The 18,341-nt window shown below is 46.4% G+C and overlaps 1 protein-coding gene and 1 long non-coding RNA gene across 2 annotated transcripts in view; both read right to left on the bottom strand.

Moving 5' to 3' along the window:
- The window catches only part of FKBP11 (FKBP prolyl isomerase 11), a 41,938-nt gene that overhangs the window by 10,050 nt on the left and 13,547 nt on the right, over positions 1-18,341 (bottom strand). The window contains exons 3-4 of the mRNA XM_069230496.1: positions 3,289-3,376; positions 2,175-2,208 (exon numbers count right to left, since the gene is read on the bottom strand). Of these exons, the coding sequence (XP_069086597.1) occupies positions 2,175-2,208; positions 3,289-3,376 (122 nt within the window). The remainder of the gene's footprint in view (positions 1-2,174; positions 2,209-3,288; positions 3,377-18,341) is intronic.
- LOC138292109 (uncharacterized) lies at positions 6,233-14,393 on the bottom strand. The gene is made up of 3 exons (XR_011202589.1): positions 14,245-14,393; positions 6,454-6,513; positions 6,233-6,364 (listed from the first exon to the last, which is right to left on the bottom strand). It is a non-coding gene; the product is annotated as an uncharacterized lncRNA (long non-coding RNA).

Genomic DNA, 18,341 nt, shown 5'->3' with positions numbered 1-18,341 from the left:
ATTGTTGTTGCTAAAAAGAATTTGACATTGTGACCAATACTCGATCTAAGATTTGTAAACAAGTTTATCAAGATACAGAAATTTAAAATAACACCTCTATCGAATGACAACTCTAAAGAAGGTCTTACCACAATTATTTGACCACCACAGACTTGACCGATGCTCACTTTTAAATACCAAAGCACCCCGCTCATCAGAAGTATCCAGGTTTGCAATAAAGAGTTCTCATTGCCACTGTAATACTTTATTTTTTGGAATAATGCCTGCACCAGGATTCTTACCAAAAACACCAGTGGTAGAGGCAGCACACCTCTGGAGGGAGGGAATTCATGTGTAAACATACATGGACAAATGGCTATGGTGAGTTCTCTCCGATAATATCGACACTCTTTGAAAATCACTGTAAACTTACTTTACCAACTGGATTTTACAGTTAAGATGAAGAAATCACCCCCAACTCTGCAAAGAATTTTCTGGAATATCTCTCAAACTAGAGTTGATATTGCCATTACCCACAGAGAAGAGTATTGGCATTGTAGGGCTGTAGCAGACATCACAGTCTCTGACAGTAAAAACTGTGATGAGATTTTCTGGGACTAATGGCAACATGAATCCATTTGATTCCAAAGGCAAGATTTCACATGAGACTAAATCAAGAATGGTTGAACAGTCTGTGGTATCAATTGAAGGGGAACTGGAAAGATCTAGTGATTATAACAGGAAATGTATGAAAGGACTCACAACGGTGGAACAATAAAAATATGTTGACGGGAAAACTATAAAATACAAAAATCACAAATGCCTTCATTACAAAAGTTGCATAACAAGTAGATTGGGGAGTACGCCTTCACACTCGAAAGGGAGAGTTCACTGGTCAGAGCAGGGTGCTTGCAAAATGACATTACTTGGAGTTGAAAACTGTGTTATGGGCATCAAAGGCTTTCTAAAGTCAGATTCAAGGGCAAAGTGATTCAGATACTAACAGACAATACATCATTGTTCTATCTGAACAAGCAAGGGGGGCGATTTCGGACCATATCTCAAGTTGGTCAAGAAATTTAGCTCTAGGTCAAGATGCCAGAGGCATCGTCTTAATAACCAGATAGGTATAAAGACAAGAACACATTCAAACCAATTTCCTCAGCAGACAGGTACTGCCAATACATTTACAGTTTAGAAACTCTTTCAGACCCAAACATTGGATGGTGGAATAATAAGCAGAATGTGATTCTTGAAGACTTTTAAGCTGCAAAACCATTAATACAGATAGGTAACTGGTTGATTTTTTTTAAATGCACAGCTGTAGAAATACGAGGCACACGTTTGTAGAAATACAGGGCTCTGGTGACATGCAACATAGAGGGCTGCGTTATGGATGTGGAAACGTAAAGGTCCTTTTACTAGCAGGAGGGAACAACATGAGTTGAGGTCTTGAAAATAAATTATTCTTACGGGCGTGGGGAGTTGTAGGGCACTGTCTCAATCAAGAGGAAACACAAGACTTTGTTACTCATCTGATCAGATCAAAAGCATTGTTACAAACATAGGAAGCTACAGGACACTGACTGTTACAAACACGATGGGCTACAAGAGCATAGTTAAAACTCTCAGTAGATGTACAGCATAGCTACCTGCATGAGGAGTAACAGGAGAATGTACAAGAATGTGGAGAAAAGCTTTGTTACAAGTTTGAGGAGGCACAGGATACTGTCTCTTACGAACACAAGGGATTAAAGGGCATTGTGACAGGTTTGCAGAGATACAAACATTGTAGCCCTTATTATGGGTGACTGGTGTAACAGCAATTGTTACTCCCTCCTTTGCCCCTCTTTAACAAATTACTGTCACTGGAGATCCTAGTGTTTCCGGATTGGAGGGCAGTGGCAGAATAACGGGTACTATGAGGTTTCAGGAAATAACATGCAGGAATCAGAGATAAAGTGTTCTCTTTTGTGTATTTTGCTAGGAGACTTTGCCTATTTGGAGGAGGTGATAACTCTGACTGAAGCTGAGCGGACTCTTGTTGTTCCTGCATAACATAATTCCAATCAGAACAATAACTCCTGTTACTGACCCCAAGATAATCAACATTTCTCTTGTAGCAGGGCCATTATGCCATAGTTAGGCGAATACGTCTACTACTTGTGGGTCATGGTTATATGTCAGTTACTCACCCAACACAGACGTCCAGCAGGCTCTGCTCCATACCTGGAAGAGAGAAAGAAAGCAGAGCAGAATCAGTGCTTGTTCATAAATCATGCGGTCTCCTGCATGAAGACTTTTGCTGTGCATAGGTGAGTACTAGATATGGGGGCAGTCATGGAGTCTGGAGTGTTCTGCTGCACTGAGTGGGCCCAGTCACTGCAGACCTAGGGACTAAGCTGGTAACATCATAGCACATAGATGGGTGTCGTCCACAGTAACAAGTGCCCATGTGTCTTCTTCCTGCCTAGTGATTAGTAAACCCTACTTGAGGAAGACTCCTATGGTGGGTCTTCCTCAGTGATCTGTGTCCCTCATCTTAAGTAAAGATGCTTCTGAGATGTTAGTATGTCACAGTGTATGAGATGACAGCTATTAAGAGTCACCCATCACTGCAGGCTTGAAGGACGGGACCAGGACCTTATCAAAAGGCTAAATTTAAAGAAAGTGACCCTGACGCCCAGCAGTGTCTACACTATTAGGATGCTTTGTGTGAAGACTGCCATTGTCAGTGAAGAAACTGAGGCCTGTTGGAAACAAGGAGTGCCAGCTAGTTACAGATAAAAAGAGAGCTCTGCTGTGCCCCTAGTAAGGACTACACAACACAAACCCCTTTGTTTACTTTCCTGTGATGACTGAAAAGAGAATCAGGGTGTCCAACACATTTCAGGAGAGCACACAAGACAACTCCTGTAAACTCCTAAGCATCAGCAATTAAAAACTGTGGAAAGCGCGCATTGCCTCAGAGTACCGTGGCTTTGAAGAGGCACAGGTTATCTTTCTCTTCCTTGCACCTCCTCACCACCAATGTGAACAGAGATGGTCCTGTGCCCAAGTCTCTGTTCTGGGGGAGATGGACTCCCCCTGTTTTTGATTGTAAGTGTGATAAACATTTGATGTGTGTTTGATAAAGGTTTGAAGCTTTGCATGAAGGATCAAGAACATACTATTATTTTTTAATCTAGTGTGCAGTGGATCTCCAGCAAGCTAAACGTTCTTGCTTTCAGGACACGTGCCTGAGCGATTCCTGCACCAACTCACCTGGATTTTCGCATTCATTCTCTTTGCCCCCCTCACCACACCTACCTGGGATTACCTGCTTCTTGCCAAGCTCCACAACAAGAGGGTCCCGGGAGAGCGAGCTGTCGATGACCCGTCCATCTTCTAGCTTACCCTGCAAGCGAGAAAACATGTCAAGTCTTTATGGCTCATTGAGTGAGGGTGCAATAGGAAAGAGGTCCTCCACTCATATAGTGTCACTTTAAACCATACATTTATCAAGTGGCCTTTCTCAAACCAAGGTTTCCCCATTCCCAGGTGTTCACACACAAATGGAGTCTACGGGGTGAATGTATTCAATTTATCAGTCACTCTCATGCAGACTTTTCTTTAACTTTTTATGTTGGAATTTATGTAATACAAACCTAGCTTTCTGGTGTGGTGTCTGCGGATGATGTGTTCCTTGAAGATGCAAGTTTTCATTTCTTTCTTGAAATAGGGGAGTGAAGGTGTGAGCCTGATGTGCGCTGGTACAAGCACCAGATACGGTGAATAAGAGAAAAGGCTTTTTTCTTGTTCATAGTCTACAGCTTATATTTATGGCAAGGGAATGATCTATCAAACTATTTAAACACAAGCTGGAATGATTTACTCTAGGTTCTTCGATAATTGGCTTTTAAGGCAGGAAAATGAAGCACAGGGAGGTAAAGTGGTTTGCGTAGGATCCCACAATTTGCTCAAACAAGGAAGCTAGGATTTCACCTTAGATTTCCCTGTCCCAAGTCTGTATCTCAGCCACAGAAATTATAAAAAGAAGTTTCATACACAGTTGTGCTTCAAAAGCTAAATTCGTACAGTGTCCAATAAAGCGAACCTACATGTTTCCAAATAATATCATAAACAAAACTAAAACTCAATCAGCAAGAAGCAAGTTAAGCAACCGGTGTGAGTCAATAACAAGAGGTGCAGGGACACAAAAACAGAATAATCATGGGTAGAAGTAATATTAAGCAAACAAGCACAGCATGATGAGTGATTAAAAAAAACATTCTTGTTGAAGGTCCTTGGTGGTGCATAGTGTTTCAAGTTGTGCAGCCAATGTAGCCAAACTATCTACTGGCTGGATCTGCAAGTGCTATCCATCTCGCTGTATAAATGTCATTGTCTGTAGTACAGGCTTTCGATACCCCACAAGGCGACCAACCATTTGCCTGGGCACAAACTCAGAAGTCCCTCTCCTCTACAATTTAGGGAGAAATTATATAATTTATTGGACAAAAATGGCAGAGACTCCTAGTTAAACTGCCCGAGGCAACACGCCTGATCTGGCGGGCTTTTCCCAGGCAAGATGATGCATTATTTTACCTTAGAAGACAGACAAAGATGCACATTTTTTCTTTAATTAAAATTAGATTTTGGGCCAAGTTTTGGAAAAACTCCATATTAAGTCATGCTCTGTCACTCCAACTACCCATGCTCGATTCTGGTACTGCCATCATGGTGCCAATGTGGAAGTTCGCCACAGGCTACCTACCTGCACCAAGCATACTACCTGTTGAATATGTAAAGTTCTTGCCATTTCCATAGCCTTCAGAATATCACTAGTACAGGCTTGCACTGTTGTCGATTGCATGGGGTGCTGTCCATGCTAACCCAATTTTTTCGCTGCAGGTTGGTGTTTGATGGCATATTCAGGGTGTTGTGGTCTTTTCTTTGTATGTGACAATGTAATGTGACTGCCCTGGTGGTTGATATTTGTAGGATCAAGTATGGTCCTTGAAAATAGGAAATCCACCATCAAGCAAAATATTTACGAAGGGAAGGGGCGCGTCTTGGGGTTTCCAAAGCGGGATGTTATTGCATGGCAGGTTGCATCAGGTCTTGGTGGCACTCTTCAGCATGAGGGCGTCTTTGGGAGCTTCCAAGGAGAAGACCATTCCATTTTGGCTCTTCTCGTAGACTTCAGTTTTCTTCACGTAATAAAATTACTGACAAAACGTTTGCCACTTATTTTCATCCCTACATTTTAATCAAGCCTTTCCTGGTCCCTTAATGTACCTCAATTCAACAGGTACAAGCAGATTATTAAACTCTCACTTACTTTTTGCTTTTAATAATAAAGTCTAGTTCTCCATTGTGTAGATTTAACTAGCAAACTCTACGGCGTAGAGTTGTTTTCTCTTAAAAGTCCTAGGCTCAGCCCAGCTCACGAAATAGAGGGGCTTGGTGACTTTCAACAGCTACTGTTTCCCACAATGGATCAATCTTATCCAGAATTTTAGATTAGGCCTTGGCTATAGGAGACGTCCCTTCCAGGTCCCACTTCCTTAGGGGGAGGCAGAAAATGTATCACAACAACTTACAACAAACCATAACATACTCCATAACAAATCATAATATTTCACACAACTAAAAAAATGAATTATAATGTAACTTGCCATATTACAGAACTGAATATATACAATAAAAAGGAACATCTAGCGCATATTTAACTCACAGAGTTAGATTGCAGCAGGGCTGATATAGTGAACTTATCAACACAAAAGATCCCACAGCAATCAATTCAAAGTTCACAAGGAGTAAGAAAGTCTATAAAGTAAAGATTTGTGTTGGGTGTTTCAATTATGCCGTTTATTCTGAAACGTAGGACACTGTAATCTTCCATAAATTCTAACTTGGACAACAGCCAACACTACACGTGAACACATATAAGTCATGGTAAAAGAATATCAAAACCTGTGCCAAAGAAAAAAATTGCTGTAGTGAAATTAAAGATGTAGAAGCTCCTATAACTACGTTTTCCCTATGAGACAAAGAAAAATAGAATCAATTCACCAAGGAATATTCAACTTGGACACATTAGGTAATCTGAAAAAATGAGACGACTGTGCGGAAAGGGAGAAAAAATTGACATGAGAAGTACGTGCCCTAGCCTGTTCCTCGTGCATAATCTAAAATATGCCACCCATTTGTGAAAAATCCATCATGCGGTTAGGGTGCGGTAAGTACAATTAGTGTAAACTGACCTGTACTCCACTTAAGATATGTCATTGCTGTATAGGTTCCAAAGATTTAAGTATGATGTATCTAAGGTAATTCAAGTCAAAGGCCCCCAAGGCTGTGATGTCCGTCAGATTTATTGACGTGAACGTATATACACCGTCTGAAATAATCAAATAATGACAAAGTACCATGAGGTCAGTTCACATTGTGTGGTCAAAAAATATTATTATATTGTCCAATGAAACTTACAAGTAATCCTTCGGACGGCAGGCCCTTCTCATACAGGGTTCCACTGCTAAGGACATGAATCTGCATCAGATAGTACAAGACCCAAGAATGGCTTTATAGTTAAAATATAAGTAAAATCATAATCTCAATATAATAAGTTGGACTATCGAAAAAGAGATGAATGATCAATAAAAGATGTGGAGGAGTATAGCAACCCACCCTATATAACAACTGGAAGGCGAATTGTGCTGTCTTGCTGTAGATCGTAGGGAGGTTTATATTATCTGTAGGAAGCTATATCTTCAAACTTAAAGAAGAGACATCGTTACGTACGGTATGGCGAGTCTTGATACTATGAAGAGGGGTTTCATGATGAAGTGGCCTATCTTTAAACTAGAAGCTAGGTACAGTGGCCCAATCAGGTGGTATGACGCCGCGCTCTATCACCTCCGCAAGAGAAAAGAGGGAAGAGTCACCATAAGTTGATATGACCCATTAGGTTAGAAGCCCATTTAAAACCCATGTAACAAAGAAGGTGTACATTGGTAGCTTCTTATATACAGAATGGTACACTTTGTCAGAAAAATAGTCAGTAAAAGTAAACCAGTCCCATTCATGACCAAGTTGCCAATAAAATGCGTTTTACCGAGAGTGGAATGGATTGCCCAACACACACAACCCTGTGACACAATAAATACATCACAAAGAAAACTACACAACAAGTTATATAAAAATAACCTGTATTGCATAAACATAAACTGTAGACCAAAAAGGCATAAACCAATAACACTTTGCCAAATAAGTAACACTCCATCCCTTCACAAACGGCACTGTGTCACAACATCATAGTGAATGCAGAAAGAGAAGGATATTCATGTTGCATTGGTCATGTAAAACATTACCCTCACTGTGTACCCTAGGCAGATCCTGAGAGATCCCCAACAAGGTGGCCAAGACATGTAATCAGACATCAGGGGCCTCATTCTGACCCTGGCGGCCGGTGACCGCCAGGGTCACCGGCCACGGGAGCACCGCCGACAGGCTGGCGGTGCTCCGAAGGGCATTCTGACCGCGGCGGTTCAGCCGCGGTCAGAAAGGGTAAACCGGCGGTCTCCCGCCGGTTTACCGCTGCCCTTCTGAATCCTCCATGGCGGCGGAGCGCGCTCCGCCACCATGGGGATTCAGACACCCCCTGCGCCATCCTGTTCATGGCGGGAAACCCACTGCACCCGTCGCACCTTCCCACTACGCCGGCTCAATTCTGAGCCGGCGTCCTCGTGGGAAGGTTGATTTGCCCTGGGCTGGCGGGCGGCCGCCCGCCAGCCCAGGGCAAATCTCAGAATCACCGCAGAGGTCTTTCTACCGCGGTGCAGTGTTCTGACGGGGTTACTTTGGCGGGCGGCCTCCGCCGCCCGCCAAAGTAAGAATGACCCCCCAGGTCCTAAAACATGGAGGAAAAGGCAGACCGCTGTAAACTGTAGATCATCCACCAACAATGCCATCTACAGGAAGACCTTAACGCCTGTGCGCTCCTTTTAGAAGATATACGATAAAGGCAAATCTTCCCCAGGCAGCGCATCCCAAAATCACTCCCAAAAACAGCCCCTTCAGAAGGGTTACAGCGTGTCTGCGCTTCCTTTATAAGTTATCCAGTAAATAAAAGATTCCACCACAAACAGCCCAGGAGCTCCTGCGCTCCTATCACAAAGATGGTGGTGGCTGCTGGACAGGTCAGTCTGACAGAAATGCACCAGGTAACGTTGCAGCGTGTCCGGGGCCCTCCCGGTCCACTGAGTCAGAAGGCCAGGTCACCCCAGCCTCCAGGCAGGGCTGCCCACGATTGCCACACCGGACACCCTCATCCGTCATGGTGCGCAAGTTCCCTACTGGGAAATCATTTGAGGCAGCAGCCTATGTCCACGTGGTGCAGCTGCCGAACTCCAGCCATTCCTGGGTCGGGGTAAGTGCGGCGCAGCCTCTAGCATTTCAAGGCCAGCCGCATGTCCTCGTCGGTCCTGGGCCCAGTGGTGTCAGCTCCTCACGGAGGTAAAGAGCGTAGCCTCACTCTAGGAGTGAGTGCCTGCTTCTGCCCCACGGGCACTACGTAGTGCACGCTTCGTCCTCGCCTCCCTCTGCACTGTTGTACTCCTCCTGCTCTTGGGGAAGAACAGCATGGATCTCTGGGCATCGGCGCAGGGAAAAAAAAAAGAGCACAGCACTCCGAGGGGGATGCGACTAGGTTGTGTAGCCATTCGGAATCCCAGCATGCGCGGTTCAGGGCGCCGAGTGCCCCCTCCTTCTCACAGCGCTCTCCAGGTATAAACCCAAATGGATAGTGCTTCCCAAGCACTGTATATATTTTTGGCAGGGGCAGCAAAGGTACAGCAGTAAGCTCACGCTGGCCCTTGGGAGAACTCCTGGGGGGCATTGAGGATCAAAAAGGCAGGGCTGCACACAATACAATGTTCAGGTGGCAGTTCCGCCTTGTATGGCCATAGTACCTTGGGAGTCCAGAGTCAGGAAACAGGCTAGCAGCAGGGCAACATGAAGAAAAGCAATTTTGATAAGTTATTGGGGCCACCCAGCAGGCAGCAGGGCAACAAAAGAAGAGCAGTCCAGATTAGTCCTTTGTGCAGTCCAGCAGTCCCTCTGGCAGAGGTTTGGTCCCAGTTCCAAAAGTGCTCTCCAAATCAAGGGGGTACAGCTCCTCTACTTATACTCAGAAATGGCTTTGTTCAGGGGTAACTTCAAAAGAGTCATTAAAAACACAACACCCTTTCAACCCAGCCCTCTCTCCAGACATCAATAGGGGGTAATCAGTCCATTGTGTGAGGGCAGGACCCAGTCTATTCGTATGCAAAGTGTGTGAACAACCCTCCCTCTCTGCAGCCCAGGGAGACTATCAGTATGCAGATGCTTCTTCTGTAACACTCAGCCCCTCCTGTGTTATGGCTGTCTGGAAAGTATGCAACAAGTGGAGCTGTCATCTGCCCCAGATGTGGCTTGGAGTCAGGCTGCAAAAGCACTAGAGATATAAACACAGAGAAATGTCCACTTCTAAAAGTGGTATTTCTAAAATAGTAATACAAAATCCACCTACACAAGTAAGCAGGATTTCTTACTACAATTCCAAACATACTAACCATGCCCACGCTACTCCTTATAGATCAGAATATATATTTATAATAGAATAACCAAAGCCTGTCAGAACTGCTTACCGCCACGGACCTAGCACCTCACCAGATGCTGAACTCCTGGACCCCATCACCACAGAGTACACTCAAAGACTGATGAACTAAATCCACTCGGGAGCACCCTCGGAACCATGCCCTCATCACATCCTCAACCTGGCCAGCACCACTATTGCACCGGAGATCTGCTGAACCATCAACTTATCCTTCGAGACCGGCACATTCCCCTCAGACTGGAAACACACTGAAATCAGCCTGCTACTCAAGAAACCCACAGCTGACCCTAGGGAGCTGAAGAACTACAGACCCAACTCTCTGCTCCCTTTCCCAGCCACGGTTATGGAGACAGCCGTCAACCAGCACCTCACCGAATTTCTCAAGACACACCATATCATAGAACCATCCCAGCCGGGATTCAGAAGCAACCACAGCACCGAAACGCACTCTTAGCAGTCACCAACGACATATGCATCATACTGGACCGCAGAGTCACAGCTACACTCATCCGCCTCTACCTCTCTGCTGCATTTGACACTGTCTCCCACTCCACCCTCTGCGACAGACTGCGTTGATGCTGGCATCCGAGACAAAGCCCTGTACTGGATCAGGTCCTTCCTCACCGGAAGAACACAGAGAGTCAGACTACCGCTGTTCATGTCAGAACCTAAAGACACTTTCTGCAGAGTGCCCTAAGGATCCTCATTCAGCCCAACGCTTGTCAATGTCTACCTGGCCCTACTTGCCAAAATCACTAAACACGAGCTAAACATAGTCTCCTACGCCGATGACACCCAAATGATCCTCTCTCTGTCCGGGTACTCTGCCCAAGCCAAGAGGAATTTCCACAACGGGATGAGAGCAGTCGCCACCTGGATGGAGGCCAGCTGCCTCATACTCAACTCGGACAAGACAGTGATCCTCGTGATCTGCTCCACCCCTTCTACCTGGAATGACTCCTGGTGGCCCACTGCCCTGGGTAACACCCCCACTTACCATGCACGCAACCTGGACATCATCCTGGACTACTCTCTATCAATGACCTGCCAAGTTAACGCTGTCTCTTCATCACGCTTCCCCACCTTCCGACTCCTGTGGAAGATTTTCAAATAGATCCCACCAACACGAGGAAGACAGTCACCCACGCACTCATCACTAGCAAACTGGACTACGGCAACACACTCTATGCCAGCATCACCAAGAAGCTTCAATCTAGACTACAAAGAGTCCAGCATGCAGCAGCCAGACTCATCCTGGACATCCTCGACATAGCTGCATCTCCTCCCACCTCAGAGACCTCCACTGGCTCCCAGTCAACAAGCGCATCGCATACTAACGCCTGATCCATAGCTTCAAGGTACTGCACAACATAGGACTGGCATACCTCAACCACCGCCTCACCTTCTACGTACCCAACAGACGTCTCTGTTCCTCCCATCTCGCCCTTGCAGCCGTCCTCAAGATCCTGAAAAGTACAACTGGAGGAAGATCCTTCTCTTACCTAGCAGCCCGGACATGGAACGCACTCTCTCTCAAGTTCAGGCAGCCCGCATCACTGAAGCAGTTCAGGAAGAACCTCAAGAGCTGGATTTTAGACTGAGCAGCATGCCCACATTCAGCGCCTTGAGACCCTATCGGTGATTAGCCGCGCTCTACAAATCCATGATTGATTGATACTGATTAGACATATGTCAGGGCATTTCCAATGCAATTCTATGACAGGAGTAGCACTCACAGTAGTGAGAAACTAAATAGACTGTTACTACTAGGGCATGTAGTACATAAAGACATATGTCCTAGCTTTTACATACACAGTTCTCTCTATCTAGGACCTACCTTAGTGGTGACTTAGGTGTAGCAAAAAGGGAGTTTAGACCTTGGCAATTAGTTTGACTTGCCAAGTCAATGTGGTTGAAAACTGAGCATGTAGGCCCTGCAGTGGCAGGCCTGAGAGAGGTTTGAAAGGCTCCTTCTGTGTGTGGCACAATCTGCACTGCAGGCCCACTAGTAGCTTTCAATTTACAGGCCCTGGGTATATGCTATACCACTTTACAAGGGACTTACAGGTCCATCAAATAAGCCAAATAGGTGTAAGCCAACTATACCAAGTTGTAGAACACACACCACATGCACTGTAACACTGATTAGCAGTGGTAAAGTGCCCAGAGTCCTAAAACCAACAAAAAAAAGTTCAGAAAAATACGAGGAGAAAGGCAAAACGTTTGGGGATACCCCTGCAGAACGGGCCATTTCCAACATGTGGTATCTTTTGTTTTGATTAATATACACACAAGACCTGTGTGGTTGCAGTGTATTATGAAGCCCTGGTAGTAGGGTGCTCGATATCTTTGGAGCACCAATCCCAAATAATCATCTTTGTTGTACTGTAAATTATAGTAAACACGCTCACATACAAGGTTCTAGAGGTGCCAATATAAACCACTACAACCAATTTGTAATATCAATATAGTGAACTCCTGCAGCAGATCAAGAGTTTGAATCCAGGCAAGGCAGACTTTCATCCTTCCGAGGTAGGAAAACCGAGTACCATTAAATTGGGTGTTGCGAACAAGTGCTATTTACAGCACTTTGAAATGACAAAAGTTTGGTATTAAGTACTAAATAAAAAAACAAGTTATTATTATGTGAGCGGTGTCCATCGTAGATGCATGATGACTGGATCCATGTCGCAGGATCACCAATGGTTTCATAACTGATGTTCATTTGAATTAACCACATGTAAGTTTATCTTATACCGATATCCTGAAAACTGGCATGGATCTAGCTTTCTTGGGGATTCACTGGACATGCCTGTTCTATGATAATGTACTAACACTTGCTTATAGGCGGCTGATGCACCTACAAACTGGCTTGTACAGTCCATAAATGTGCCCATTCTAACCATTCACACGGCCTTGCTTGGGTAAGAAACTGAAGAGGTCAGGAGAATCTCGTCTTCCGCATAGTTCTGGCACACTTCTCCCTGAGACCCCTGCTGTCAACGAAAAATGCAAAATGAATCCGACATTCTCCAGCTGTGCACCTCACATGTGGAACTCAAAGCCTCCCGCTATCTGTACTACTCTCACCGTCAACAAGGAGTGACAAGGCCAACAGGTCTAGGGTTGGCTCTGCCAGCCTTTTAACTTTATCTATGCTTGTCTGTTTTTCCCTCAGATTTTTTTTTTGTAAACCGTTATTGTTGTGAGGCTGCATGGATCACAAAAGTATTTAAAAATACTTGGAAAAGAAAAAACATTTTGGTCTCAAAGGGCACGTACTGCCATAGCTGTCCCTGGCACTAAAGAGAACTAGTTTGTGTGACGATGTGCTTTTTGTGAAAGAGCTGAGTGCCGTCACTCACTGTGAAGTTATTTAATACTGAAGTGAGCTGACCCCACTGCCCTATGTATGCCATAGTGGATTGATGAAACAAGTGAATGACACGCTAACAGGCCAATGGATGAAGAGGGCTGGCTGAAAATCCCTTATAACCATATACATAATTTTAGAACAGAAAGTCTTGCCTAAACAAGACCTTAAAATTAACTAAAGCCTTTTTTTATGGGCACCCTCCTTCCCTCCTCTCTAACCCTCTGACTTTGTTTCTGAATCATTTCTGGTATAATTTTCCTCAAAGATAAGTAGCAGGGGCCCCAGGAGCACAGGGGGTCCCAAAACTTTAATGGCCCCCTATTCAGCCCAAGGTAAACGAATCCCCTAATTTCATGGCCGAGGTGGTCTGGAGCCCAGAAGCTGATACTAAAGCGAGCTCGTCCAGGCTGACCCGCCCTATGCTTGACAGACTGTACATTCTTACGTTTCCAGAATAGCTTGTATGACCACGTTAAAGTTTGAAGCTGCATGTCTATGATTTTAATAGTTTTGCTCCTGCCACAAGCATTACACTGGTGGCTCTGTACATTGGACGATGCTGTACATATTTCAGTTATAATCAGAAGTACTTTTTAGGCAACTTTGCATGCGAGTTTTGTTTTACCCCAGTGACTTGATGAGTACTCACTTCACTTATTCCTTACTCTTATTGTGTCTGATTCGATGCTCTGTACGTTCCTTTCGCCAGTTTCGATTTCTATGTAAAGAGCTCTGCGGCACCTGGCCCTACTATGCACAGTGCTTTAAAGGGCAGGTAATGCCTGGTATTTAGAACCTGCAGTTCTTTAATTTGAAAGGGGGAGTATATGCACTTCTAAGAACTGCTGCAATGTATGTAATGGGAGAGTACACGCACTTCTCAACACCGCTGCAAATGGCAATATGTTTATTGGAAGAGTACTGGCTCGTCTCAGGAGCAACCAGGTTCTCTAAATAGTGAGTACCTGCACTTCTATCTTTCGGTATAAAGCACTGGGTATGTGCTATATAGAACTGCTAAATTAATACTCACAAAAAGCCGAATCCACCTAGGAGACCTACCAGAAACAGCGGAGAGCGGCAACACCTGTCAATGCAGGTCAGACAGATAATAAAACATGGACTTTAAAAGACACATCCTGGCGACTGAAACGACCAACAGTGGGGATAGTAGTGTAACAGTTAGTGTACCTTGCATGTTTACTTTAGCAACACTTGTACAAAGTACTCTGTAGTGTGTTTAACAAACCTTATCATAATGTCAGGCTATGTGCGGCGCCAGATGTTTAGTTCTCGCTGGTTACCTATTGACGGAGGAGCTGCTTTAAGGCCCGCCAGCTTCTCCAGATAGACTCCGCACCAGCTGTCTGACCCCCATCTTCTTTATCTAACATCAAGTTCTCCACCCCTCCTCCCCTCCTCTTCCGCCCTCGTTCTGCCTCTTCCACGCCCTCTCTCCGCCTCTTCCCGCCCTAGACTCTTTTCCTCTTCCGCCCGGCTCCACGCCTCTTCACCGCCCCTACCTCCCCTTCACCGCCTACTTCCCTCCCTTTCCCGCCCACTATTGTACGCTACAATGCAAACAACTTCCCTGGCACGAATTTCCGACACGTATTGCCAAACTTTAAAAAAACGGAAGGCAAGTATTGCCTCGCTCTCTCCCACAACTTCCTCACCATCTAATTTGATGGGATTAGTCTGTCCCTCCCCATCTCTTTCCCAATGTGTGTCTCTCCCTTCTCCTGTTTAGTGCTGACGTGTTACTCCTAAACAGTAGTTTTAACCCTGAGCTGGCGCTTCAAAGCATCCCCATCTCATTGGTTCCCCTTGTCCTTTGTGCACCGTCCGGTAAAAAACAAACATACCGAGGTCATCCATAGAATGAGTGTCTAAATCGCAGGACCCCTTCGCTCGAGATTATGGAAACACCAGGAATGTCCACTCACAAACCCCCTACGGTTCGAAGAAATCCCTAGTCTCAAAACCTCTCAATCTGGCGCATGGGCGTAGGAAGTGTGGGGGACGCGGGGGATATGTCCCCCCCAGATTTTGGAGTGGGGGGGACACGGGGGACAAGGGTGGGGGGGACGAGGGGACAGAAGAATTTTCCCTTCTCCTGTAATTCGCAGGGCCATTAGCGCATGAAAGCGCTACCTATATGGCCCTGCACTTGACCTGTGACCTGGCTCCAGGACACTCGCCCTCTGCCCTTTTGTTGTGCTGCAGCACACAAGGGATTCTTTCTCACCTTGCCCACAGCTGCCTGCAGTATGCACTTCTGAGAACAAAGGGAGAGGAGAGGCCCTTTGTTGATTGCTGTGTGCATCCAGTCCCTCCTGAGCCCGACCCTTCCTGTCCCTTGAAGGTCGAACCCTGAAGACAGCAGCAAGATTTGAGAAGGTAAGGAGGTTTGGGTAATTAAATAAACTATTGCTAAGTAACTCCCTTTCTTTTTAAATACAGTGCTGTGTTGCAGAGTATCTCCCTTTCTAAAAACAGTATTGTTGAGTTACTGTTAGATATGAGCAGGGCAGGCTTTAGCGCGCTAGTGGCACCCTGTGCGCCAGTGTTTGTTAGGGCCCCCCTTTCTGTTGCCTCTCTCTCACTCTCTTCTCTCCTCTGTCTCCAGCTTGCCTGCCCCAGTGCTAATTATTGTCCCCTAAGTTGACATCCTGCCCCCCCCAACATTTCTGTCACCTGTCTCTCCCTCAGCCTTCCTGGTATTTGTGAAAGCCCGCTCTGAAGGGCAAGGGCTGTCTGTAAATCTCATTTCCTGCCAATGGCCTGTGGATGCGAAGCCAGCACTGTGGCAGCTCACAGGCTTTACAGGACTTCACAGGCTATGGTGGAACAGAGCCTGACACTGCTGGATAGACAGCGGAGAGACCAGCACACAGCATGGGTCCCAGGAAGAACCAGATGGCCTAAGAGATGGACAGGGCAAGGTAAGGCAGCTAGGGCGATGCAACCGGTGCTGCCGCACTGGGTGCTGACTTAGGATGGGGGTGCTATGTTTGCAAGTATATTGTGACTTTAAAAGCACCTGCTGGATGTTCCTTGCCACCAACAGTTTTCAGGCAACAATAAAAATCTTAAGATAATTCCGGTGATTAATGGTCATTCTGGAGAGAGACTGAAGTTTTGTCTAGTGGAAGTTTTGACTCATCATAACGTACAGGGTTACTATGCCTGCTACAAAGGCCGTCTACATGCAGATCACAAAGTGTATATAATGTGAATAGGTCAGTGGGTTTCTGCTTTTGTCAGATGCAGAAAAGTACCCTCTTTTTGGCATGGTTACCCCACTTTTTGCCTGTTGTCAGTATGTTTTGACTGTGTTCACTGGGATCCTGCTAACCAGGACCCCAGTGCTCTCTCCCATTAAATGTGGTTGCTTGGACCACACACACACCCCACTTGGCATACTGGTGCCCCTTATAAGTCCCTAGTATATGGTACCCAGGGCATTGGGGGGGATCAGGGGTTCCCATGGGCTGCAGCATTTATTATGTATTATGCCACCCATAGGAGCCCATGTAAACTGTGTCTGCAGGCCTGCCATTGCAGCCTGCGTGAAAAGGTGCTTGCACCCTTTCACTTCAGGCCACTGCACCAGGTCACTGTAAGTCACCCCTATGGTAGGCCCTCCTAGCCCAGAGGGTAGGGTGCAAGTACCTGTGTATGAGGGCACCTCTGCAGGAGCAGAGGTGCCCCCACGAACTCCAGCTCCATTTTCCTGGACCTCGTGAGTGCGGGGACGCCATTTTACGCTTGTACTGGACATAGGTCACTACCTATGTCCAGCTACATAATGGTAACTCCGAACCTGGGCATGTTTGGTAACAAACATGTCAGAATCATACCCCAATACTATTGTCAGTATTGATTGTATGATTCCATGCACTTTGGGGGCTCCTTAGAGGATCCCCAGCATTGCTCCTACCAGCTTTATGGGGTCTTCCGAACATCTCACGCTGCTGCCACCCCTCAGACAGATTTCTGCCCTCCTTCTGCTGCTTGAGCAGCTCATGCCCAGGAAGGCAGAACAAAGGATTTCCTTTGGAAGAGGGAGGCAACACCCTCTCCATTACAAGGCTTGGGAGGGGTAGCCTCGCCAAGCTACTAGTATGCTCTGAAGGGCACATTTGGTGCCCTCCTTGCATAAACCAGTCTGTACCAGTTCAGGGACCTCAGCCCCTACTCTGGCGTGAAACTGGACAATGGAAATGGCGTAACCACTCCCCTGTCCATCACCACCCCAGGGGTGGTGCCCAGAGCTCCTCCAGGTGGCCACTTGATTCTTCCATCTTGAATCTAAGGTTGGCAGAGGCCTCTGTGAGAATCTGAGTGGCCAGGTCAGGGAGGTAACATCACAGCCCCCTCCTAGGTGGTCACCCGGCTAGGTGACCAATCCCCCTTTCTGGGCTATTTTGGGGTTCCCTCTTGGGTGGGTCCTCAGATTTGACGTGCAAGATTCCAGCAGGACTCCTCTGCAACGTTTACTTTGACTTCTGGCCACTGGAACCGCAACTGGACTTCACAGGAACCTACAATCTGCAGCTCCAGCGACGACTTTGCCACGCAACATTGTTTCTCCAACTCCTTCCAGCAACTGCAACATTTGCCCAGCTGTGCTTCCTCTGAGAGCAGCAAGTCTTCAGTCTGCATGAGAAGAAAGAAGGAAAATTCCTTGAAGTGAAGGAGTCACTTATCTGCATCCACAGGCACCAACTGCAACAACAACCGGCTGCGTGGATCTCCTCTCCTCCTGAGCTGCGTGGATCCTGCATCAGGGGTGGTAGTCTGGAGTGGTCTCCTTGGTCCTCTCTACCAGCTGCCCAACTTTGGAGTAGGTAGGTCCTTGCCTTCCCATGCAGGACAGTACCCCCATGCACTGCATCTCTTGCAGCTACCCCCGGCACTCTTCTCTGTGAAGCACAGCCCTCAATGTGCTTCGCCTGTGAAGTGGGACCTCTCTTCAGGTGTGCTATGGGCCTCTCTACAGCTCCTGGGCTCCTTGCCTGTAGGTCTTCTGTGGGGGCTGCCTCTCCTGCTCCAGACTCTCTGCCTTGCTGATGGTCACCTGAGACTCCCCTCCATGGGTTGAGTCCCCATGGACCTTGCTGGTCCCCGGTAGCTCCACTTTTCTCCTACTGCAACATTTGCTTTTGCCAAGGCTTGTTGGTGGGTTTTCCACACCACAGACTGACTGCAATTCTTCATCTGGCGTGGGACGTTGACTGCATCAACTAGGAACTCTTCATCTGCTCCAGTGCTGCATTGCTGACCATCTTCGTCTCCCCATCGACCAACTCCTGCATCCACAGATGGGTGGGTTGTGGCTCC

Source organism: Pleurodeles waltl, chromosome 4_2, assembly GCF_031143425.1.
Source record: "Pleurodeles waltl isolate 20211129_DDA chromosome 4_2, aPleWal1.hap1.20221129, whole genome shotgun sequence".
Lineage (NCBI taxonomy): Eukaryota > Metazoa > Chordata > Amphibia > Caudata > Salamandridae > Pleurodeles > Pleurodeles waltl.
Note: the sequence above shows the minus strand (reverse complement) of the source record. Positions and strands in the feature narration are given on the sequence as shown.